The following is a 24,953-nucleotide window of genomic DNA, read 5'->3' as shown; positions in this document are numbered from 1 at the left end:
GCTCTGAGCAACAGCGGTTCGAGTCAGCCCGAGCTGAGCAGCCGTGAGCTGCCAACAGGTGGCGGGATGGCTCAGCTAAAAAAAAAAAAAAAAATTAAAAAAAAAAAAAAAGAAAGACTTGTACGAGAATATACAGAGCCACTGTATTCATAATAGCTCCATCTGAAAATAGTCTAGGTGTACAATACGAGAAGAAGTAACTGGTATATACACAAAGCCATACTACTCAGCGTGACAAGGAACCTGCAACATTAAACTAAGACATTAAACGTCTATCTGTCCGAATGTGGAAAAAACAGTGGAATTTGAGGACTTTAAAATGAGCAATTGGAAGAACTACAACCTCCCATAATGAGTCATTTCTGAAAGAAGTCCCATGTGAAATGCTAATTTCAATCTAAGTGGTTCACATAGGAATTTTCAATTGTTTTGTTAACAACAGGCAACTCAGAGATCACCACTGAATCATAAAAAGATAAGAAATGCCATTTGTTCAAACTTCTCATTTCTGATATTTGAGGAAAGAATTCTTTATTTGAGAGGATTATGATTTTCCCTCTAATGTCAAAATGTTAGGTATGTTTCCCACATAAATTTGAATTTAGGTAAACCTTTTATTTAAACTATTCATATTTTTAGCTATCTACTCATTTGTTCAGTGATTACAGATTTCACTTTTTATTTGTTCTAAATTTACCTTAGTCAAATTTAAGTGGGAGCTTCTTTTTTCTAGTATATAAAATTTTGCTTAATAGGATATATTTTTGTTTTCTCTCTTATTTCTGATTTTATTAAAGACCTAGAAATTAAGCATTACAGAAAAGTTTATAAGAAAAACCAGCAATTCCTTTATTACTCCCTGCCTCCAGTCCCAGTTTTCAGAAACAAGTGTTGTATTTGTTTAATTTTAGTTTCTCTGGTGATTGCCTCTCTATTCTAAAGGATACCCTTCTATTAATATTTTTATTTTTATTTTTTTAGCTGAGCCATCCTGCCACCTGTTAGCAGCTCAGCGGCGGCTAAGCTTGGGCCGGGAATCAAACCGGCGACCCTGTTGCACAGAGCCCGCACCCTTGAGCAAGCTCTTAACCAACTGAGCCACTCGGCTGGCCCTATTAATTTTTTAAAAATTATTTTTTATTGTCAAATACACATTTTTTAGAATTAGTTTCAGCTGTACAACACAGTGCAATAGTTACACTTTTTACCCCTCGAGGTGACCTATTAATATTTTTAATATTCCCATATAAAATAGTATTGGCTCCCTACTATGAAATACGAGGATTTGGTTTCCCTTCTGCTCAATTTGAGTTTTCTGCTGTTTATTTTTATGTTTTTAAATAATATATCTAAATGTCTATTTCCCATTTCATCAGTTATAAAACAGTGTCACTCCCATTTTGTTTGATAATAATTTTAGTGCCTCCTAATCTGTTAGTGGAACCTAATAAGCACTTAAGATATTTTGTGTATAACTTGAATCTGAAAGTTGAAACAGTAAATAGTGTTTATTATTATGATCAACAATAATGATCAACTCTACTGAGAAACTGTACTAACTAGTATTAACATTTTCTTTACTGCGTGGTCAGAATATTAACCACATGAAACATGTGTTTTTCACCTCTTCAGCCCTACAAACTCACTGAAGCACTGATTTGAATGGAATAAGCTGTAATAATTTCATTTTAACTGGTGACTGAAGTATCCATCACCTAACATGATTTTGATTATTTTTCCCCAAAATAGTTTATTTAGTCTTGGTTATTCTGAGTCTTATCTCCCTACTTTTTTCCTCTGTTGTTTTTAGTTTACTATTGATACATTTTAATGGAACATATAAATATAAAGGATGTTTTTATAGTCTTCATGATCATTTATCAAAATATTAAATTAAGAGTTATTTGAGCATCAGTTCCTGATTAGTCTAAATCGACACAGAGGTTTATTTATGAATTTATACACATAGAATGTTATGAAATTCTGATTCATTGTAAAAGAATAGTTTTCTTCTCGTCTGTTACTTACCTCCATAAGGAAATAAACAAATCTAGCTGTGACTCAGTCTTCTTTATAAATTTATGCTCATTAAGCTTGGGGCATTGAGATCGAACTAAGGAAGTTGCAGAAAGTGAGCACAGTAAACCCAGAAACGTGCTTTTTTTTCAAGAAGATTTGGGCGTATTGCATGGGGGCCTATTTACATTAAACATAGGTTGTAGAATAGAAATAAAATTCAAGTGAAATTTTAAAGTAAATAGGAAATGGCAAAGAAAGTTCTGTCTTCCTGTGTTGCCCTGAGCCTTTAGAACCTTTAAACTCTTGCTTTACTGTGACACAAGGAATATTTGGGAAAAAAATATATAAACTGCTCAACTGCAAATCAGTGTTCCTTAAGGCAAAGTGAAGTATATCCACAGATGGCCTATTTGTTTTTTTCCCTTATCTATTCTATCCTTGTGCGTAAGAGACCACTGATTGTAAGATGCACTGCTTTCTATAACAACAAATTATACTACTGTCAAACTGTGACAATCAGTTGTTCACCTTCACATGTTGTTGCCTTGAATTTCCTTTCCTTTAATCTAAAGGATGTAACAGGTTCTCGTGCATTCTTTGGCATGGCTTTGTGTGTGAGAGGCAGTATCTTGTCTATTTTGTATTTACAAAACAAAAATAGCTTAATTTCATAGGTATTTTCTTTCTTTGGATGCACACAGCATTTAATTATTGTTTTGCAAAAAAATATGGAACTGTAGTCATTCATCCAGCCATCCATATTTACATCACTAATATCAAATATACACTCTGCTGCTGTGTTTCTGTTCCTTTATTACCTAGTAAGTAACTTGTTTCAATGACAAATCATAGTAGTATAATCTTTTTAAAGACATTTTAAATGGCAGTTAAAACCAACATGCACATTGCACAAAATTGAGTTGAAGGGATGATATTGTGATTAGCTTCAATCAAGAGATGTTAAAATTGATAGGAAAATTCTGCATCTTAGTATCAAAATCTTAAGTAGTAAAAAATACGTGTTTATGGTCAAGACACCCATCTTTTTTTCTCAAAAATTTCCCATAGGCTAATCAAGCATTGCATTGCTGCTTCTTATTTTGTTTGTTTGTGTTACATTGTTGCTGATACGTGTATACATCCCTTCTTGCCTAGAACCTTTCTTAACATTCATGGCCCTTAATTTTACCCTAGATTCTATCAGAGACCCATTACAGGAATGGGACTCATCGGTAATCCTTAGGGCTGCTGCTGATTTTTCATGAAATATGTTTTATTAAACAACAAACTGGAGAACAAATATTAGGGAGTTGAGAGGCCTAGGCTCTCATCACTGCTCTGCCACCAGTGAACATTCTGACTTAGGTTTTCTCCATTGTTAAACTATTGGGTTAGATGAGAGAGTTTTCAGTCCTAGCTACACTCTAGAATCACCTAGACAGCTTTTAAAAGAACATCTATGACTGGCTCTCACCCCAGACCAATTAAACCAGAAACTCTGGGCATGTACATCAGGTGTCAATATTTCTTAAAAGTTCTTCAGATGATTCTAATGTTCAGCCATGGGCTGACCTCTGAATAAGATGATCCTTTAACACTACATGAGAGATGGTACACTAAAGTGGTTAAAGTCAGGTTCTGAAGTCATCCACCTGGGTTTAAACCGTGTCTGTGCTATGTATTTGATCAGCATGCTATAAGATATGCTGTGGTAGAAAATCAACCTAGTGATGACAATGATGATAAAATAATAATTATAATCACCACCATCATCATCATCATCATCATCAACAACAACCATGACAGAAACAAGGTACATTTACTGACTGTCTTGCTTACGTGCTCCAGGCACGGATTCTAAGTGCTAACTGCACCCATTCAAAGGATGCTCACAACAGCTCTTTGAGATACCTGCTCTATATCTCATTTTGCAGACTAGGCAACAGAAGCACAAAGTTAAGTAATTTGGCTAAGTTCACATGGCTAATCAGTGATAGAGCCGGACTTAAATTGAGGGCATCTGGCTCCCTAGTCTGTACTCTTAGAAACCAAATATGAAAGTGTCACAGAGAGAGGGGAAATCCTTAAAACCTCCATCGGGCAATCAGATGTTTGGGTAACGATACACTCCTTGGGAGTTGAATTCAACAAAAGGCTTATGGACACAAAATCTGATTGTAGGCAGCATCTTAGAGTTTTACATGTGAAGAGGACAGATGACAGAGAAAGGTTTTCATTTTTCTAGTCCCACCGTCACGTATGTAAAACCGTGTGTTTCCTTGCTGCGGCGGTAGCATGGGAGAGCGCAGAGCTTTCCAAAGTCACACCCCTCACAGGCGGTCTTCCCGAGATGCTTCACTGTTATACTTCACAGCGTGGCATTGCTCAGAGCTACCATCTCACTCATGCCTTCAGTCAGACTTAGCTGGAAACCATATATACAGAGACCGCCAAAGCGCTTGAAGGGAAATCTGTCAGTCAGTCAATAAGGTGGAAAGGGAGTTCCGATGAAAAAAAATCAGACTGTCCTGAGCTGTGTTGGGTGAGCCAGTTTAGAATGCCTTTGTACCCTTTTTGTCTTCTTGTTGAAAGTAAATGTGTCCTTGCTGACAGAAGTCAGCATTTCACGTTGCCTACATATCAGCCATGCTGAGAAATCAGAGGCTGGTAGAGATTTAGAAAGCATTAAAACAGCAACTGTATTATTTTAAAAATAAGCCAAAGGATTAACTTAATCTATTGCCCAGAAAGAGTCAAAGAGGAGGTGAACTTCAAATTTTTAAATCTTTTGCCTTGTCATTCATCTGGCAGGCTAGAAAAAACTGAGCTTGTGAGGGAGGTTGGCCGTTCACTCAACCTTCTCCCGGTAATTAGGGAGTCAAATAAGAACTTTTAAAGTAAATGTGTTGCTGTTTTCTAATTGGCAGGAAAAAGCCCACTGCTGTCATGAAGGCTTTGATTTCAATGATCTTTCTCTCACTTAGGTACTGCTTGGATGACCGGAAGTCTTTAGAAAGAGATGGGGGATTTTCTGAACTTCAGTCTCGTCTCATTCGCTATGAAACTCAAACCACTTGCACCCGAGACAGTCTCCCAGCAGCTGCTGTGTTGAGCCCTCTGCCATCTCCTGCAGCTCTGTCAGAGCCAGGAAGTGTCCCTGACGGAGAAGCTTTACAGACCGAACTCCGGCCCGAAGTCTCCCGGTTGAAAAGGAGATCGAAAGACCTGAATTGCCTTTATCCCAATAAAAGGTGATAATATATTAAGTACATAAAGATAGCATCTTGACAAAAATATTTTAGTTCTTAGGGCATTTCTTTTTTTCCTGGTAGCCTTTCATATTTTTAAGCTGCTTTCTGCATAGATTTTCGATGCATTCCTCCATACCAGGAATTTTGTTTTTATTGTGAGCAGTGGATGATTTGCTTATAAGTTATAGAAAGAAATAACTTGGAAGAAACCCACTGTTACTTGCTTCATATGCTCATATGCAGTCCATTAGCACAATGGATTGTAAAGTTCTGAAGCCATGGAACACTGGAGATCTTATCCAATAGATGAAGCAGCTACTAGCTTCTCTATCGGAGAGAGCGCCTGGGGACGGCAGTTCTGCTAGCCCGTCCTGCCCTCTCCTCTCACTGTTTCCTGCCTGCATTGGCCCTTAAATAAGGGGTTTCATAAGGCACCATTTTAAAAGCACTTGTTTCTCATAAAATACAGCTTTAAAGCCTACATAATAATACATTGTGTGAAATTTTTTAGATGCTTTTTTTGCTAGCTAAGTAAAATGTCCAAATACTTGAATAGAAATTAGAAGTTTATGCAATGAATACTGATTTCTGTTGAATTTATATATCTTTCGAATCTTTGTCAAATTAGGTCTTTGGCATCTAAAGGAAGCCTTAAATTCGTGTTGTGTTTAAACCTTTCAAAAAGTATGAAATTTGTTAAAGTGAAACGTTCAAATCTTTTTTTGAACAGTTAAAAATATTAGAATACTATTAATATTTCCCTGATATGGAATAACTAAGTTATTTTCATGAGGACTTTACAAATTCATGGTACTTTTTATGCCTGATAAAGCTAAAAAGCAAATCCATTAACATTTAGAATACTGGATTTTGTAACAATATTTCTTTCTTCTGACTTGAGACTACTAAAGAGATATGTGATCCAGAAAAGAAAGTACACAGTGGCCTGTTGGTTAGCAAAATTGAAGGATATGAGACCCTGTCTTGTAAAAGGAAATTTAAACATTTTAGAAAAATTGAAACAAGAGTCAGTTTTACAGCTTTATTTGAATTTGTTTTAACACCTATTTATTTTGCACAGGGAGCTGCATAGGTACAACAAGTATTGGGTATTTCTTTGTCAAAATTATCTTAATAGAAAAGTATAAGTACTTAACAGATGCATGCTGACTCTATAAGCAGTACCACCTGGCATGTCATAGCTGATTTATGTGAGACATTGTAAATGATGGGAGGGCGACAGTAATATTACTTGTTGCTTTTCCTCTTAGCTGGAATTCTAGTGTGTTATTAATTGCCTTCTGTGTTTCAGTCACTCATTTGAAGAACTAATGGAGCAACTGTGTCATGTGATGTCAATTGCATATTTAAGGCAGTAGCAGCAAGAAATTTTGTCTGCTTTTCTTGGGTTTATGTTCAGTGGGTATAGTTGTAACATTTAGGACAGAAAATGGACCTCCTTGTTGATTCACTTAATCTCTGTTTTTGATGTTTCCTCCCATGACAGGCTTGTGAAATCCGAAAGTTCAGATTCTCTTCTTTCTCAGTCAAGCAGCAGTACTGGTCAGCACCACCATGCGATGCCATCCAGAAAGCAGTGGGCACAGAGATCATTATCTGTGACTTGTCCACCTGTTCCAGCTCGGAGCTGTGAAGCCCCAAAAGTCACTGCAAAGGCCAGTTCAGGTCCAAAAAGGATGCATGAATCAAAACCTGTGAGGCAAATTAAGGAATCAAGATCACAGAAGCATACACGGGTAAAGGTTCATTTCCTGTCTCTCCTGTGTGGGAAGAAATGTCTTTATTTGATTCATTTACAGTATATGTCTAAAAATTTTATGAACGAATTGAATGGTATCTGTAATTTACTTAAAAATACTCTAGGGCAAGGGGACGAATGGGAAAGTGAGCGGCAATGGTCTAAATGAAACAAAATTAGCCACAAACGGCTCCTCCTTGATGCTGGTGTAGAGATATATTGAGATAGGGATTTGGTATAAAATGTTCTCTCTACTTTGCAATGTATGAAATGTTCCATAATAAGAAGTAAAGACACAGGTATACATGCCAGCTGTGTATCACTTTTACATTCAGATTTCAATTCAGAACTCATGATTTACATTTCTCTGTTAAGATACTCCAGTCATCTCTTGCTAACAGATCTTATCCTGTGACACGTGTGACAGTGTGTATATTTCAGGTCTCTATTCTTCTCAATTGTTGTCTTAACAAGCTTATCTGTCTTTCGTACAGCTACGTGACTGTGTAGTTGGTAGACTTGAACTCTAAAGCGGAAATAGTATGTTTGTACCTTTTCCAAGAAATGTTAGTCATGTGTTGTGTTCTATTCAAGATCTTGAAAGAAGTAGTTGCTGAAACCCTGAGGAAACACGGTATTGCTGAGGCACACGAGTGTTTTACGGCCTGCAGCCAGCGTCTGTTTGAGATCTCCAAGTTCTATCTAAAGGTACCATGTCTTCTCCACCAACAGCAGAACTGAGACCACGTTCTCATGTTCCTAATGAAGTAATCTTTAGTGAGCCTTTTTCACACTCATTACTTATAACTTGTTTCCAGATTTTTTTTTAATGGAGACGAAAAATTGGAGCCAAAATATTTTATATTTGATTTATTTGATTTTAGTCCTCATATGTAGAAGACTATATATATATTTTTTTAAATTAGGGAATTGGGGGAGGGGAACAGTGTTAGGGAATTGGGGAAGGGAACCAGCCAAGTTGTTGTTCTTCAGTCTTCGTTGTGGAGGGTGCCAGTTGCCATCTGGCTGCCTGTCGGCAGCTCGTGGCCTCTAAGATCCAGGTGCTGTGTTCAATCTTAGTTGCGGTTGGGCACAGCCACCATCCCATGTGGGAGTTGAACCAGCAGCTTTGTTGTTAAGAGCGCATGCTCTATCCACTGAGCCATCTGGATGGCAGCTCAGCTAAGAAGATTACATTTTAATTGGTATCCTCAGTATTTTCCTAACAAGTCCTTTAACTGAAGTTGATAATAAGCTTCGAAAAGTGCTTAGTTAGTAATTTTCGTATATAGTGAAAAGGCCACTGGACTGAGTATAAAAACACCTGGTTTCTAATTTTGGATCAGCTAGTTGCAGGACATTGGACAGATCAGCGACTCAGATGGCAGTTTTCTAAAATGTATCTGTAGATGCTGTTAGATTATCTCCAGTTTTAGGAAGTTCTGACTTGAATTACAGTTTTATATGGGTCTCTGATGAAAATTGTGGATTGACCACATGTATTCAGTTCCCCTCCTTTCTGAAATCTCTCAAGAAAGACAATATGAAAGTACAGAAACCAAGAAGAGAGGAAAGAAAAAAATGTGGGCTTGTTTTTAGTGCCCTGTTGACGAGAAGAATTACACGGAAGCGGGACGCAGCAGAGTTAGAGAAGTGACGACCTGAACGCCCGCCTAGTAGAATACCAGTGAGAATCAAAGCGCGTCATCTGACACAGTCTCTGAGGCGCTCAGGACGTGAAGACACCAATGTCATGGACAGCCAGGGGCCAGGGCCAGGTGGGAAATGGGAATGAAATGAGGATCCACAAAGCCAGCTGGGGAGCTTTCAACTTGCTCCGCCCGTGCTTCTCCCCCGTGTTCACTACAAAGCCTGTCACACATAGTTCCCTCCGCCACCTCTCCAGGAAATAGTCTCTGGAGGAGAGAAGGATTGGGGGCCGCAGTGAGCAAGCCAGTGGCCCCCTGGTCACCCGCCTTCGTGAAGCCACCGTTTTACAAGCTCTGCACCAGATGGGGCTTCCAGTAAGGTTGTCGATATCTCAGTTTTAGTTTTAGTTTTTTAATGATATATTTTGTGTAATATAAAATATCTAAAATAATGTCCATTAGTCATTTATCTACGTCGCAAAGTGCTTATCCCGGTAAGTCCAGTACCCACCTGATGCTGTACATAGTTAGTACAATATTATTGACTATATTTCCTATGCTGTACTTTACATCCCCATGACTATTTTTTTTTCAATTACAGTTGACATTCAGTATTATTTTATATTAGTTGCAGGTATACAACATAGTGGTTAGACATTTATATAATTTAGGAAGTGATCCCCCTGATTAGTCCAGTACCCACCTCGCTCAGTATCTATTTTCATTTTATTTAATTTTTATTTTTTTTAAAGATTTTATTGGGGAATCGGGGAAGGGGAACAGACAAGTCGCTGTCCTTTTGTTCTTCAGTCTAGTTGTGGAGGATATCGCTTCACTGGCCCATGTTGGTATGATCATTGCGCTCTTCCCGGCTGAGGCAGTTGCTTGCCGGCCATTGGACGGCCGCTCAGGGTGGCTCACTCAGCTCACACTGGCTGCCGGCCACTCACAGTAGCTCACGGCGGCCCACTGCGGCTTCACTGCAGCCTACGCCGTCGTCAGCAACTCTCAGTAGCCCAGCTCCAGGTCGAGCTGTTGTTCACCATATTAGCTGTAGAGGGTGCAGCATCACTGGCCCTCTTGTGGGATCCGAACTGGGGCTCTGCTGCTCAGAGCTGGCGTCCCAAGCCAACTCTTAACCAAAGCCCCACTCGGCCGGCCCTCAGTATCTAGTCTTAAATATGACTGGACGGCCAAGGTTTAGCTGCCTGTTGAGGAAAGCTTCTCACACAAGAGCTGCGGAAACAAAGGATAACCTCAAGTTTATTTAGTAACCTGTTCTCTGTAATTTAATGTACAAGTGGTAAAATGCTACATTTTATTATCTTTAGGATCTTAAAACTTCAAGAGGTCTATTTGAAGAAATGAAGAAAACAGCAAACAACAATGTTGCACAGGTAAATAAATTATTCCCATAAAACTATATTCAATTAAATTGCTATTTTATTTCAGGGTAACTATGATGCTGTTATCTATGCAGTAAGAACACTCTTTAAAATACTTAGTAATAGACTTATGCAAGCAGAGTATTTAGTAGTATTGACTGGGTTGCTGTGTGAACAAGAGTTTCTAAAATGATGCTAAGAAAGAAGAATTAAAAAAATAAATCCAAGGGCTGGCTGAGTGGCTCAGTTGGTTAAGAGCTCACTCAAGAGTGTGAACTCTGAGCAACAGGGTCGCCAGTTCGATTCCTGGCCCAAGCTGAGCTGCCGCTGAGCTGCCAACAGGTGGCAGGATGGCTCAGCTAAAAAATAAAAAATGAATAAATAAATTAATAAATAAATAAATAAATAAATAAAAATAAATCCAAAGAGCTAGAAAAATGACCCCATTTTGATTAGTAATTTTCAAAGTTTGGTTTAATTTCTTTCTAGTGACACAAAACATTTTCAAGTAAAGGTGAGAAAATGAACCAGAATCTTTATTTTGCTCCATGAGAACATGTATTATACTCTGTGGTAGAAATCTAGCAGAAAGTACTCTTAGAAAATAAGTGTTTTTAAGATAAAATGTTTTAAGATTTTCAGTTGTTACTTTTTATTTTAAAATTTCTACCATTTTCTTTTGAAGTTTTAACAGTATCCTTTTCAGTCACTTACATTTTTAATAGAAAATGAACCATAACCTTATTTTTTCTCCCCCCAGGTGATTGAATGGGTATTAGAAAAGACAAGCAAGAAATAACACAGGATCATTTTCTTTGGACAATTATAAATTGACAGAGCTACTACTACTTACTACTTTCTTCCCTTAGTTTGAACATTATAAACAAATTTCAAAGTTTATTTAAAGAACAGATGTTACATCTCTAAAGAATTCCATAAATACCCCATATTTATGTAGTTTTGAGGATGCTCAATGAATGTATTTTAATTGTATACCTATTTTATAGTTTCACTATATTTTAATTTTTAAAGTTAATATTTGTAGATATGTTTTAAAATTTTTACTCTTGGTTATTTAATTATTCTAATAAATAGAAAAATGTACTTCTTTATTTCTTGGTGAATGTGTTTGTTAGGGCTATTTAAATTACTGAGCCTCAAGTGACACAGTGCAAATGGTTTTTCTCATGTGTTCCAAGAGCATAATTAATGAATGGCTCCTGATTTAGAAAATGTGTGTGTGGGGGGGGGAAATTCACACAGGATGCCGTTTTCCCTTACCACCACCCTAAAACCATTCCTGTTGGAGTTACTAATGTTTATTTGGGATCAAAAATGAAGAATGGGCAGAACTTGTGAAAATAAGACATTGCAAAAATGACTAAGTACAGACTCCCAGAAAAAAATATCTTTTCCCCATTGTAGAAAATCTAGAAAATGCAGGAACTACAAAGAAGAGTGAAAAAATTCCAACATTCCCCCCCATTACCTATAGGAAATCACTGTTAATATATATATTTTTAAATATATGTAATTATTTTAAAAATACTTTCAAAGTTGGGGTTGTGTGTGTATATGTATGTGTTTATGTGTGTATTAATTTATAACCTGCTTTTCACTTAATGTGTCATGAATTTTAGATCTTATATTATTATTTTAATAACTGCATAATACAAATGAAACAAACTTTGTTTATTTAATCCCCCATTGTTGATCACATAGGTTCAGTTTTTTTCCCTATTATAAATAAAACTTTAATGAATCTTCCTAATACAGTATTGGTTATTTCCTTTTCAGGAGTGGAGTTTGTGGGTCTTAAGATTTTTGGTAAATATCTCCAAATTGCCTTTCTGAGAGATCAGTTTACACCCCTAACAGCAGAGTCCCTGTTATCTCTTTTGATGACTGAAAATAATGAGGGGTAACTTTTTTTAATATGTGGGCCACTCTTTAATTGCCTGTTTTTATTTTGACTATGTTGACTTTTTCTTACTGGTTTGTAAGGGTTCTTACTTGTGAAGTGTATTAGCCATTGTGTTTATGGTGTTTTTTTTGACACTGAGAAGACACTGAGCAAGACCATCTGACAAACGCCACTTGGTATAGAAGCAAAAACTCATGGAGGAAGAGGCAGGCTGGGCTGAAGTGCAGCTGCGCATGCTCCCGGGGAGAAACCCAGCTGACCAGCGGCTCTGCGCCGCTACGGGGTAAGCATGAGGGGCCGCGAACGGCATATGGGAAGGAGGGTACAAGGCTGTGCTGAGACATCAGCTATTCGGAGGAGTTACTTCCGGCTGCTGGGACTCCTGCTGAAAGCTCACACTCGTTAAAATGAGAAGTTTAGAATGAGACCCTTTTTCTTGGGAAGGAGGACGTCACGGGCCCGCCTCGCTAGCTCAGCTGTGTTATGTGGTGGTGATACATTTGGCAAAACTGTTGCCTGCATAACCAGGACAAGATAAGTTAGTTGTACCTCATGCACTTCTGGATCTAGTTAAGGTTATCTCCAGGCAGACTGTTAAAAGTATCAAGGCTGCATTTGTTTATTTATTCAGGTGAGTATGATAAGGTACAGGAAAAGATAGCGTGCTAAAGAAGGAACTGTTCTGTTTTCTAGCAGAATTTAAAAGAGATACCGAGGGCATTCTGGATTAGAAACTAAAATGGCTTCCACTTCCGGTATCTCCAATGGCAAAAGATTCTCAAAGTGAGAAATACCTCAGGAGAAAGGTCACACCAAAGGCGTGGTTCTATATCCTTTCTGAAGACCTTAGAAATATGTAATGATTTAAGTGATATGACAAATGATATGAAGTGTGAAGTGGTATCCTTGTGGTTTTGAGTTCATTTCCCGAATAACTAATGATGTTGAGCATCTTTTCATGTGCTGATTGGCCATCTCTGGAGCTTCTCTGGAGAAATGTCCACTCAAATTCTCTGACCATTTTTAATTAGATTATGTGTCTTTTTATTATTGAGTTGTACGAGTTCTTTATATGTTCTGAATTCTAGTCCCTTATCAGATATGTGATTTACAAATATTTTCTCCCATTCTGTGTGTTGTCTTTTCACATTATAGTTTTCTCTTTTACATTTAGGTCTATGATCCATTTTGAGTTAGTTTTTGCGTAAGGTGTGAAGAAAGGACTCACCTTTATTCTTTTGCATATCCATTTAACTAGTTGTCTCAGCACTCTTTGTAGAAAAACAAAACAAAACTGTACTTTCTCCATTGAATTTTCTTGGCAAAAGAAAGTTCATAACCTTTTAAGGATTTGAATCAAAATGAAATTAGGCCTCCTGCCCACCAAATTTCAATAGGCAGGAAGAAGGATGAGAAAACGATTCATTTGTGAACAGGGACTATTTCTTATGTACAGGAAAGACTTTTCAGAAACTCAGAGGCAGGAGCCCACAGGACAGAGCTAAGAATAATGGACTAGGTAGCAGCAATGAACCCTGTGTCACATTCCCTGCCCCTGACAGTGAGAACTGGTAACATGCCAGCTGGATTTCAGAATTACTGTGGACTAGTGACAAGTCCCTTCATGAAAGGCAGTATCTGTTGAAGTTATCCTGTCCATGCCTCACCATTGAATGTTGAGTGTATAGATGGCATTTAACCAGTTTAATTAATTAATTCGGTCACAATATTCTGGATTTTAAAAAGCCACATCCTAGGAAGTCTCATCCCTATCTGGATCAGATAAAGATCACAAAATACTGGAATTTAGCGCGTATTGGGAAGAAATGAACATACGAGCATTTTGCATATAGGAGAATGAAAATAATTGTGGCCAGAGTGGAATATAGTAGGTTAAATACGGCCACAAAGCTTTGAGCTCCTCCTTTCAGGAGATGGAGTCTGTTTCCCTCATCCTTGCATCTGTGCTGGCACTATCACTTGGCCTGGCCGTATATGACATAAGAGGCATGGGTGAGCCTCAAGGACCTTGCAGCCTTTGGTTTGCTCTTGTAGAACCTTGTCCTATGTAAGGAACCATGTGAGAGAACTGGTTAGCCTCCTAGACGATGAGAGGCTGTATGGAAGAGAACCGAGGTGCCCCGTCTGACAGCCAGCACCAGCTGCAGGATGGCGAGTGAGGCGTCTTGGACCCTCAGCCCAGCGCAGAGCTCCAGCTAAATACAGCCACGTGAGTGAGCCCAGGCAAAACCAGCAGGAAGCAGCCCAGCCAACCCACAGCACGGTGAGAAATAGCATGCTGCTGTGCTCTAAGGGTTAGAGGTGGTTTGTTTTCCATAAACATTAGGTTCCGTTCACATCGAAGAATTAATTCATGGAGAGGCCACGTGCAAGAGCGAAAACTGCAAAAGCGTCATTTATTAAGGCCTTAGTTGGAAGGCCCTGCTTGCAGAAAAAGGAAATCACTTCTCCTTAGACTGGATTTGCCTTTCTTGTGAGACCCAGAAAACTTGCAGAGGAAGCAGTTTCTTCACCTTGTGTGCAGGTGAGAATTACGAAGCAGGGAAGCTGCGATTAATGAGGCAGCACACTGCCTTTGAGTTCTTGGGAGGAACTCGGCTTTATTCATCCAGAGAACTGTTAGGCGAAAGTTGCTGAAAGTAGAACTTGCTTTGTTTCTTGGGAAAAACAAAGTTTTCTCTCACCATTCCCAGGCCCTGGTCCACGCCAAGGCAGAATTGCAGCCCTCAGGCCCGTGGGTTCCGCCTCTGCACCTGGAGTGAGGGTGAGGCCTTGTCCATGGGATGGCTGCCTTCTCTATGGGCGGGCTGATTGCGTGTCACTTCTGACTCCTGTTTCGTCCCCGTTGGGTGTCCCTTTTCGCCACCTCCACCTCTGCCCTACTCTTCTTGCTGTGGTACTGTTTGAGCATTGTGCTCCGTATTGAGTCTTACACACTTCCAAGAAAAGGCCTTATTTATGTCCAGGAAAAAAAAAAAAAAAGAATAGAGGATAAAAGGCCAAAATAGAGGTCCCTACTGCTTTTCTGTTATACAAACATGACTTCATAGCCACCTTGGACATGGTTTCGTTGTGTTAATGAGGCATTAGACTTGCTTCCCGTCGTGAAATCAAGTTTAGTGTCATTTAGAAGCCCCCAGGTGACATGATAATTAATTTCTGGCCATATATTCAAATAGTTCTGTTATTTAAGGTTTTTATTAACAACTTAAAAACATTATTTACCATTATCAGAACATTATTTACCCATTAAAAAGAAAACCTTTTTCAAAAGAGAAAGAGAATTGTTAAATGCACATTTAATTTCACATAATAGAGAAGGGTATTAAGGTCTACCTGTGGCCCTGAGCCTGATTTCCAGCTATAACTGATAGTAAGAGGCTTTCTTTTTTCTTTTCTTTTTTTTAATGTACCCTTCCAGACATTTTTACCCAGGTACAAGCATATTATCATGTGCCCATTGCTAATCAGCTGAGCAGACCCAACACCCCTTTGCTAAGAAATATTTTTAATGTCCCCTTGGCTGTCATGAGGTAACATTCATAAATAAAGGTCTTTGGCCAAGCTTAGAAAACGAAACCTGAGGCAAGGGTTAAGCGGATGTTTTATTCAGGAGGTCCAATTTCAGGGCCCTGAGAGTGAAGAAGCTTCTGGAGAAAAGGCAGGGAAGGCAAGGAAGCAAGGCCGGGTGACACGTCACTGCACTGGCCACTGTTTCGTGAGGCCCCAAGAGAGACAGCCAGTCACCCCGCAGGTGTCTTTGCAGTCACGTGGGATGTCTGTCAGGATGTATGATGTATGGAGACACCGAATCTCAGAGGAGGAGGAAGCAGAGGGTCATTCATCTGCTCAGGTGCTTCCTGTTACCATGTTTGGCCAGACAGAGCTTTAAGTCCCCCACAGTTCCGGGTTGCTCAGGTCATTATCTTTAACAGCTGCTCAGGACACCCGTTCTTAAGCCCTATAGTGTGGCCTTTCATCCAAGTCTGGAATTGATGACAGAACCCAGAAATTCAAGTATGCACCTCCTCAGCCTGGCTGCCCGGCAGCACCAAGGCAAGAGGTGAGGGGAGGCAGCGTTTCCAAGCAAGCAATTAGTGGACGCTAAGTGGCAGAAAGCCTTGGGCCAAGCAGAGCTGGCCGTGGTACCTAAGGTTGAGTAAGCAGCGCAGAGTCTAGGAGGCCAGATGATAGTGCTGACGGTGTCTGCTGAGAGACATAGGATGTCCCCAGTGCAGGAGTCTAACCTACATGCACTCAGAATTTTTTTAATTGCTACACCTAACTGTAAGGGAAGGACTTTTAGAAAAGGAATGATAATGAAATAATACTCATTTCAATATAGAGAAGCTAGGATACAACTATACTACAAGATGCAATAGGTGAATATTTGACTTCTACCTAGATCCCGCATGAATAAGGCGCATATAAAAGTACTCAGGTATTTTGTATTGGTGACTCAAGGACCATGTACACATTTGCTACTTGTGACTTCTTTTTATAAAGTTTTTTATAGGATGCCTCATGCAAAACAAAAGCACAATCTTCCCTATACATGATGCATACTAAGAAAATTCAGAATATATGAAATCAGTCAAAAAGCTTTTTCATATGTAAAATGTAGTCAGGGCCTAGGCTCAGATAATTATAAACATGTTTTTTACCTACATGAATAATTCAAGGGCACAAAAATTGTATGGGAAATCGTCCCATTGGATGTTGGGACTGTCATCACACTGCAGGAAATGGACCAATTCTGACTCTTGTTCAGTAAACACCAGTAGTGCCTCTGCTCCCCAATCATTGTGACAACAAAAACAACACTAGCACAGATTTCCAGAATTCCGGCAGTGCCACTCTTAAAAAAGAGAACCACTTTTAAAAAAACAAATGGAATGTGTATCTACAGTATATCTCTCTGTTTGCATTTTGCAGCGCTTGCCTTTAGAAATTTTTTCCACAGTAGCACTTATAAATGGACTATTCTTTGTTGACAGTTGTAGAATATTCTAATGCATAGGTGTGTCAGGATTTATTTAGTTTTTGATGGTCACATTGACCTCAGCTTCATGTTACAAACAATGCTGCAGAGATGATCCTTATACATTAGTCTTTGTGTCTTTGTGCAATTATATCTCTAGGATGAATCCTCGTAAGTCAAAGTGTGCATGTATTTTTAAGTTTTTATAGATATTGCCAAATTGCCCTCTAAATTATTACTAAATATATACCTACTAATGGGTGTATAAATGCTTGTTTTCCCACCGCTAGTTATTATGGAAAGTTTTAATCTTGGCCAATTGGTATTTTAAAGATGAAAATGAGGAATTATAAATGTCCTATTTAAAGCCATTTTCAGATCATGTTATTTTACCTAGTAGTCCCCAGCCTTGATTTGTCTTTTTATTTGGGACACGCATGTAGAAAAGATTGGACTTTCAGTCTTTTCTAGGGTAGAACAGGGTAATGACTGAAAGTTAGGCAGACACAAGTTTTGGCTCTAAGAATGGAAGAGCTTTCTAACAACTGTATCCATCCAGCCATGGAATGGCCTGCATCAGGAGATAAGGAACTCCCTCCCCGTAACTGGAAATTTTCTGTTTCTGGTGGAATAAACAATTATAAGGTATGTTCAGGAAGAGATTCCTGAGTTCAGTGGAATATTATACAAGGTCAACATTTCCCAATATGTAGTACCTGGACCATATTACATGTGGGGTGACTTTGGGTGGTACAAACTTAAAATATTTTAATTGGTGTATTTTCATTTTCATATGTATATGCTATGTTGCTATATTACTAGCAAATCATATACTAAGATTCTAAGGTGGTGTTGCTAAAATTATGGATAGACTTTGGGAAATAATGTGCTTGATGATCTCTAAAGTCTCCTCAAAACTGAGATTCTACCATTCTAAATATAACCTGAATAGCACTAAATTTTCAAATAGTCGAAAGACTTCTCACCCCGAATCTGTCGCATTTATTACAAGCAATTTAAACACAAACCAAGCACTACAGAAAATTCAAGTATTTGGAGCTTGGTGTACAGGTTGAATCCCATGAAAATTTTATGAAAAATGAGATCCCTGAGCCCCTGGTGAAGACCCATCCTGAAACTATACACACAAAAACATGCAAAAAAAAATGCTAATAGCATCCCCTTTACCCGTTAGCACCTTTAAAGGCCAATCTTGGAGGAAGAAAATCGCCTGCTGTGTCTTCACACTCCCATGTCCCCCTATAGCTATCATGAAACCAGCATCCAGTCCACCATATTCAGAGGTGAATATTTATTTAACTCATATAAATTTTACATGATACCCATGGTGCTATAAACATAGGCACATTTTTAAAACTCAAGGTACATTCAAAAATTACTCCCTTGCCCCAGCCCAGTGCAGTCCTTTGAACGTAGAATATCTAAAATTTGTACAACAAGGGCCAGAAAGGTCCCTGTACATTAATTTTAGGAGAATCCTTCTGACCATGAATGACTGCCCCTTCTGACTTCAACCAAGAAGGGTCAACAAGCTTTTAGACAAAGGAGCATGCATTGTTCAGCATTTTAATCCCATCGATTGATAGAATGAGTTAAATTCCTCTGCATTTTTTTAATAGGTGTATGGTTTTGTTTCTCCGTTCAAGTCAGAAAGAAAAAATTGTCTATATTCCCATTGGCCTTTTTTAAATCCGTATGGGATGATTTAAAGATATGTCACCCCTCATATGTCACCCCAAAGAGCAAATGGATAGCTTCCCACTAAGTAGTTAAACATCATTCATTTGTATTGGCTTGTCCTTCAAGGGACAAACATTGTGAATTTAATAATTCATTGATTCAAATAAGAAACGGACTGAGCACAGAGAGAATTAGGCAGAAACAAAGTCCCCAAAATGACTCAGTGGATTTGTTAACTGTACCCAGGCATGAACCAGACATATGAGTTTGTCATTCACAACATTCATAACCCACATGAAGACAAGATTAAAAGATCTACAGTGTAAAGTCATTGTAACTTGCTGAATTCAGAAGGAGAAAAAAAATGAGCATTTGAAATTGATTCATCATAGCCACTCTGATATGGTACACTAACTTGGAAGAAAATAAAATGATTCATATAGACAATTCTCTTAGTAAAATTTTCTATTTCTTGCTAATGACATGATAATTCAGAAAATGCATTAATTTTATTCAAATATATTTTTTTCTAAAATATAAATATTTAAATTAAATTTTTATAAATGCAGAGAATGTAGTTCCTGTTGATCCCCACCCACATCTTAATCAGTCCAAAACTTAAGTGATGAAGAAATAATATTTCTAATTATGATCATTGTAATGTGTCTATAAATATATAATAGGATCTTTGCAACTTAACTATGAGTAATGAACTCATACTTCATGTACTACTGAGCACCTTAGATTATCTATTGTTGAATTAAACTACTGGCATTAATATATGTATTTTAATATGTTATTTACAATACACAAGTATAACTCTCTTGAACAACATTCCAGTGATTTTGAAAATATATAATGAAAGAATGCAATATAGTTTACAAATGCGTCAAAGCTTTCCTTACAATAGGCAGCCTGGGACTTCACTCTTCAGCATTTCAAAATAGGAAACCAAAAAAAAAAAAAAGAAAAAGAAAAGAAAATCAATGTCCCAAAGCTGGTTTTTTTTGTTTGTTTTTTGTGTTCTTTTTTTAAACACTAGCTTCACATGATGCTCTGTTAGGAGTTCTGAAGGAAGGTGTAGGGAATGGCACAATGTACATGAAAGTCTCTGAGGAGGCCTGCAGTTGTGAAACCTGTTTAATGTTGCTTAACTCAGTATTTAACAAACGTTGTTGATTACCAAACCTATTTCCACCCCCACAAAACACCACTCATTGTCCCCTGGAACTAGTGTCATGTGATACATACTTTGGGGAAACGCTGATCTAAAAGAAAACATTGCAACTCAATAAACACATAGGTCTGAGTGAGCAAAATTACATTCCTTTCACACAGTTTCACTTTTTAAAGCTCTTTGCATAGGTATTTGCTAAAATATGATTCTGAAAAGAAAAACAAAACACACAGATCTAAACCAGAGGAAAGGGACTCCCAAATTAAATAATAGGTGTATTTTTGGTGAAGGATAAAAAGCATTAAATCAGTAATATGCTCTGGTGTCTGAAAATATTCTTGTAGAAAAATATCAGGTCATTATATGATTTCCCTGGAATTCCCAAAGAGCTGCGGGATGCTATCAATAGATTTGATTATAACACTGGGTCTGTACCTAAAACCCAGTGTCATCCAGACATATACAACGCTGCTCTATTATTGGTTCAAAAACGCATGCATACAAGCACAGGCAGAAACAAAGGTCAATAAATTGCTCAGTGCTTCCACTGAAAACCACAAAATGAGGATAATTAGCTATCCCCACGTTAGTTGATATATATGAGTGTGTGTGTGCACGCGCGTGTGTGTGTGTAATCAAAATGGCAATCTTTTAAAAAAATATCCATAATTTGCTTTCTATAAATAAAGCTGTCAGTCTTGGCTCTATGACAGCAGACCTTGGTGTGAAGTGCAGCCCAGAATTAAGCATCTTTCATGCACCCCACTCCTCAGCAAGGCTTCAGCAAAGCTTTGCAATGTCTACTTTGGCTCAGTTTCCACCAGCTTACAGCTCAGATCAGTATCCGAGGCTTTATTTTAATTCCTGGTCAGGATATGCTAATATGAACCCTTCAGAATCCTTCTACATCATTGAAAGATAATTCATTAAGACAAAGTAACAGCTGCTTCACACCTAAATAAAGGGTGGGTTTCCATGTGAAGTGCTTTTCTTTCCTTGCCAGCGCAAGTCAAAGAAGTAGGGGATAAATCACAAAACAAGGAGCCGTGGTTACTGGGGAGGAGAGAGGTGACAATGTCCATTTTTCATCTTTTCAGCCCTTGCTTACCTGGGCGAGCCAGTTGACTAGACACTGGTATGATTAAGATCTGTACAGGCTGTTCTAATGTTCACGTCCTTGATTGTCAGAAGCTATGCTGTGTATTTCCAATCGCCTTCTCCTCTTTACTGTTCTGAAAAGACAGTTTGATCCTGATATCCCTTTGTGTTTTCCTAGTCACCCTTGTCGTTGGTGACACTGACAGAGGAGTCTGGGACAGTTACGCAGGACCCTTGGGATCTAAAGCTGACTGTGGCATGTGACATCGGGTGCATCGCTCACTGCACATGGTGTCTGATGGCACACTTTCTGGTGGCTTCGCAGCCCTCCTTTACTTAAAGGCAAGTCGCCCCTCCGTTCAGGCCACCAAGCCCAGTCTTGTGATTTTAGCTGACAGAAAGGAATGGATGATGAAAACAATCGGCTTGGGGCAGGAATGAAGGTCCAGTTGCTGAAATTGAAAAAGAGGAGAGAGCATGAGAGATTTTAAATGAATGCTTGATACGGAATAGCGATTTACACATCAAACGGATCGGTGTACTTGCTGCTTTTAAGAGTTAACTGGGGCAACTAATGTTTTTGAGTCCTTGTCCTTCAGTGGGATAAAATAAATAGTAACTCTTTGAACTTATTCCTTACGTCTCATATATCTTTTTTTTTTCCTGAAGTAGGTTCTGTGAAATTTATATATACCAACAGCATAAATATTGATGTTGCCCTTGACTGTCTAAAGTGTTTATTTTTGGTATCACAATAGTGATACTATTTATGTTGGGATTAGGGATACAACATGAAGCCATACCAAATTTCACATGTGAAGATTAGATTTGAGTCCTGGCTCTCACACTTTTTAGATGTAGAATCTTGGAGTCACTTGAATTTTTCTCAGTCCTATCCAACTCACAGAGTGATTAGAGTATTCAATGAGATACTGTAGGTGAAAATTCCTTATAAACTGCAAAACACAGAACCCATGCTGCTAAGCAGCTGTGTCACCCCTGCCCTGTATGATTGGATTGTTGTCCGTTAAGCCCCTTCTAAAGTCTCATCCTCCTGGTGTGTTCCTAACAGAGCTGACACATTGTCAGAGCATGCGAGTCAGGTTGAATTTTTATCACCCGACCTAATTCAGGAGAACTGGGGGGTGGTTCCCAATTCTCATCTGCTGTCCCCAGCTCTGTTCTGATGATGACACTGCTGGAAAATAATAATCTGAACTCATAATAATCTGTAGCAAAGTTAAGCTTTTACACATCATGAACCAGGCACTGTGCTACATATGTTCTCTACACTATGCCACTGAATTCTCACAAAAGCCCTATGAGGGTAGCTCTTGTCATCTCCGATTTCTATGGGAAACGAAGACTTGGAGAAGTTATAAAACATTCTGTGATCGTAGATCTTACAGTACAGAGACAGCCTGGACTCCAATGCAGTTCTGACACCAGCGTCAGGGTTTAACCACGATTTTCTATTTCACTAATACAGAATGCAACTTTTGGAAGTCCCCTTCAAGGTGACCTACTTCAGTCCCTTGTTTTGTGGGTGGGAATACTCAGATCTAAAGTAATAAAAAGACTTGCCCAAGGCACTTGGGGATTAATCCTAGACTTAGAAACCACATTCCTCTTACCCTCCATTTAATGCATTTCCTACAATTCTTCTCTGTTCCCCTCCCCCACACCGGAAAGGCCTGCTGCCTGCTTTCTGGGCTGGCTTCCCCAGACACTGTGGGAGGTATCGCTGAACCTGAGCTTATCAGCCTAATATGCTGGCAGAAAAAAAAAAAAAATCAGTCCTTCCTATGTCTTCCAAGTCAGGCTGTAATTATAGGCAAAACGGCTGACATTTAGACATAAGTGATTTTCATCACAGACAAAAACATCCTTGAATTTTCAAGGATAGATAAAGCAAAAGACTGATCCTTGCTCTTTTCCACTTGACTAGGGAGTTGTCACCTTTAGGTAAAAGTACACAGTTGGGTGATTGACAAAGCAGCCACTGAACTTGAAGCTTTCTTAGTAAAATAGACTTGGATGTCATTTATTTCCAAACTGGTTCTTCAGGCTTAGCTTACTGATTGAAACATACAGAGAAACGACAACAAAAAAGTCTTACAAAATGCTGCGGGTCCATTTTAAAAGTTAAAAAAAAAAATGACTAACTGGAAAATGCTCTCAGAAAGTGAGTTCAGATCAAGTCAGCCACAGGACGTCGCCTTAGTGAGAAGTTTGGTGCTGTGTTGAAGCTGGTAATATTGCATGTTCTAGAACATGTGGTGCTGAAACTTTAAAGGCCCCTACACTTTTAAAAGTGCAGTCCTGGCCCTTTCTCCCAGCCATCCCCCACTAGGTAACCTTGAATGCTTTTCAGAGACTCCCCAATGAAGCCCCGCAGGAGAAATGAATGAAATAGCTATGGAGAGATGTGGGTTGGGAAAGGGGGGAGTGTGGAAGGCCAGTAGCCAAGCTGAAATGACTGGACCTTAAGATTTATCTCTGCGTGTCATATATTCCTCATCCCTGTCATCAAGCGGAAGTCAACATTTGTGGACTAACACAGTGGCTAGTTATTAAGCTAAACAGAGACTACTTATTATACAATCAAGGTCCTCTTTGAAGTTCTACGTTTCCGCAGTTTAAATGAGATGCTTTGTCTTTCTGAGAAATGTCAGGAACTACTCTCGCTAGACAGAAGAACATGCAATTCTTGCCCTTCAGTGGAACTGAACTAATTTCCTTTTTTGTTATGGTAGGCAGTAATGGTCACAGGAAACCATGAATTGAAACACAGGGGCTGTTTGCATGGATATGAAAAGTATAGATGTTACCTTTGCTGACAAATTCATTAACTTCGTTGGACATTATTGGACATGAGCCCCAAACTCCTGGGCTTTTGTTTGGCACAGTCTCCGCTTGGGTGGAGTTGACAGTTTCTCTTTGTTCCCCACTGCCCCTCGCCTGCCCTTCCCACCCACATTTGCTCTCTATGCCACCTGCTCCTGAGTCCTTCCAGGTAGCCTCCCTGTATCTTATCCCTGCATCCCTGACACCTAGCACAATACCGAGGTTACGTCCCATGCTCGATACTTTAAAAAATAAATGGCATATTTTGAAGCTGGTGGGACCCTATTTGAGAAGAACTTCATGCTGACTCTGTAAATGATTCTTTCCTTTCATGCGAATATTTATGCAGTATTCTAGTGGAAAATGAGACCAAGTTAAAGAACTGTGAAAGAATTGGACCGATCGCTGTTTCTCAAGGAGCGAATAAGACGTGAACCTGCCAAGTACTTTGTTAATCGGCAAATGATAGATAAACACAAGGCGGCATTATGTTTGTGAGCCATGATAGACGTGTTGCATAGTGAAATATACGAAATCACATGTGCTAAAGGAATGTGCACTTACAATCTCTCCATCTTTGCCTCCAAAATCTAAATACAGCATCCTGATTCCATCGTCTGAAGACATTTTCAGCTTTTCGTACGGAGCCTGTATGATTGTCTTGGGGAAGGTACCCTCCTGTGGTTCAGTGATGATAGAAAACCCGTTGTCATAATGTATGGTCAGACGGCACTCCTGGTTTTTGTAGGTGCAAGCTGAGAGAGAGAGAGAGATAGAAAGAGAGAGAGAGAGGGAGATGAACAATGGAAGTCAATCCATTTTCCCAGGTACTTAACTTTCAGGTCTCCTCAGTCCCAGGGACCAGCCACAGATTTCTTTCTAAAGTTAAAAAATTAATCATTGTTTTTGAAAATATCCTCCTTGGAATGGTTTTGATCTTATACTTTAATTTCTTCTGTGAAACTAAAAGAAACTGTAGGAAATTCCATGTACTGTGATTGACTGACTTTTATCTGGTCTCTAGCCCTGATCTGACCGTCTGACAACCCACAGGGTAGGAAAGTGTTCTCGCCTTCCGATGGCTTTGCCTCAAGCTGGGAAAAACTGACATGTGATTTAGAGCAAGCTGCCTCTGAGTCTT

At 38.9% G+C, this 24,953-nt stretch overlaps 2 protein-coding genes across 3 annotated transcripts in view; one reads left to right on the top strand and one right to left on the bottom strand.

The window, feature by feature from the left end:
- Positions 1-11,812, top strand: part of MTBP (MDM2 binding protein) — a gene marked incomplete at its 5' end in the record, with an annotated part of 31,361 nt that extends 19,549 nt beyond the window's left edge. The window contains 5 exons of the mRNA XM_019665863.1: positions 5,004-5,270; positions 6,778-7,027; positions 7,624-7,737; positions 10,010-10,075; positions 10,824-11,812. Coding sequence (XP_019521408.1) covers positions 5,004-5,270; positions 6,778-7,027; positions 7,624-7,737; positions 10,010-10,075; positions 10,824-10,862 — 736 coding nt within the window. The remainder of the gene's footprint in view (positions 1-5,003; positions 5,271-6,777; positions 7,028-7,623; positions 7,738-10,009; positions 10,076-10,823) is intronic.
- A 3,375-nt stretch (positions 11,813-15,187) lies between these two features.
- Positions 15,188-24,953, bottom strand: part of SNTB1 (syntrophin beta 1) — a 244,491-nt gene continuing 234,725 nt past the window's right edge. For both annotated transcript variants that reach the window (XM_019665864.1, XM_019665865.1), the window contains exons 7-8: positions 24,377-24,567; positions 15,188-21,417 (exon numbers count right to left, since the gene is read on the bottom strand). In XM_019665864.1, the coding sequence (XP_019521409.1) occupies positions 21,325-21,417; positions 24,377-24,567 (284 nt within the window). In that variant the 3' untranslated portion in view covers positions 15,188-21,324. The remainder of the gene's footprint in view (positions 21,418-24,376; positions 24,568-24,953) is intronic.

Source organism: Hipposideros armiger, unplaced genomic scaffold (assembly GCF_001890085.2).
Source record: "Hipposideros armiger isolate ML-2016 unplaced genomic scaffold, ASM189008v1 scaffold_455, whole genome shotgun sequence".
In the NCBI taxonomy this organism is placed as follows: Eukaryota; Metazoa; Chordata; class Mammalia; order Chiroptera; family Hipposideridae; genus Hipposideros; species Hipposideros armiger.
The sequence above is the reverse complement of the archived record's forward strand: the minus strand, read 5'-3'. Positions and strand labels throughout refer to the sequence as shown.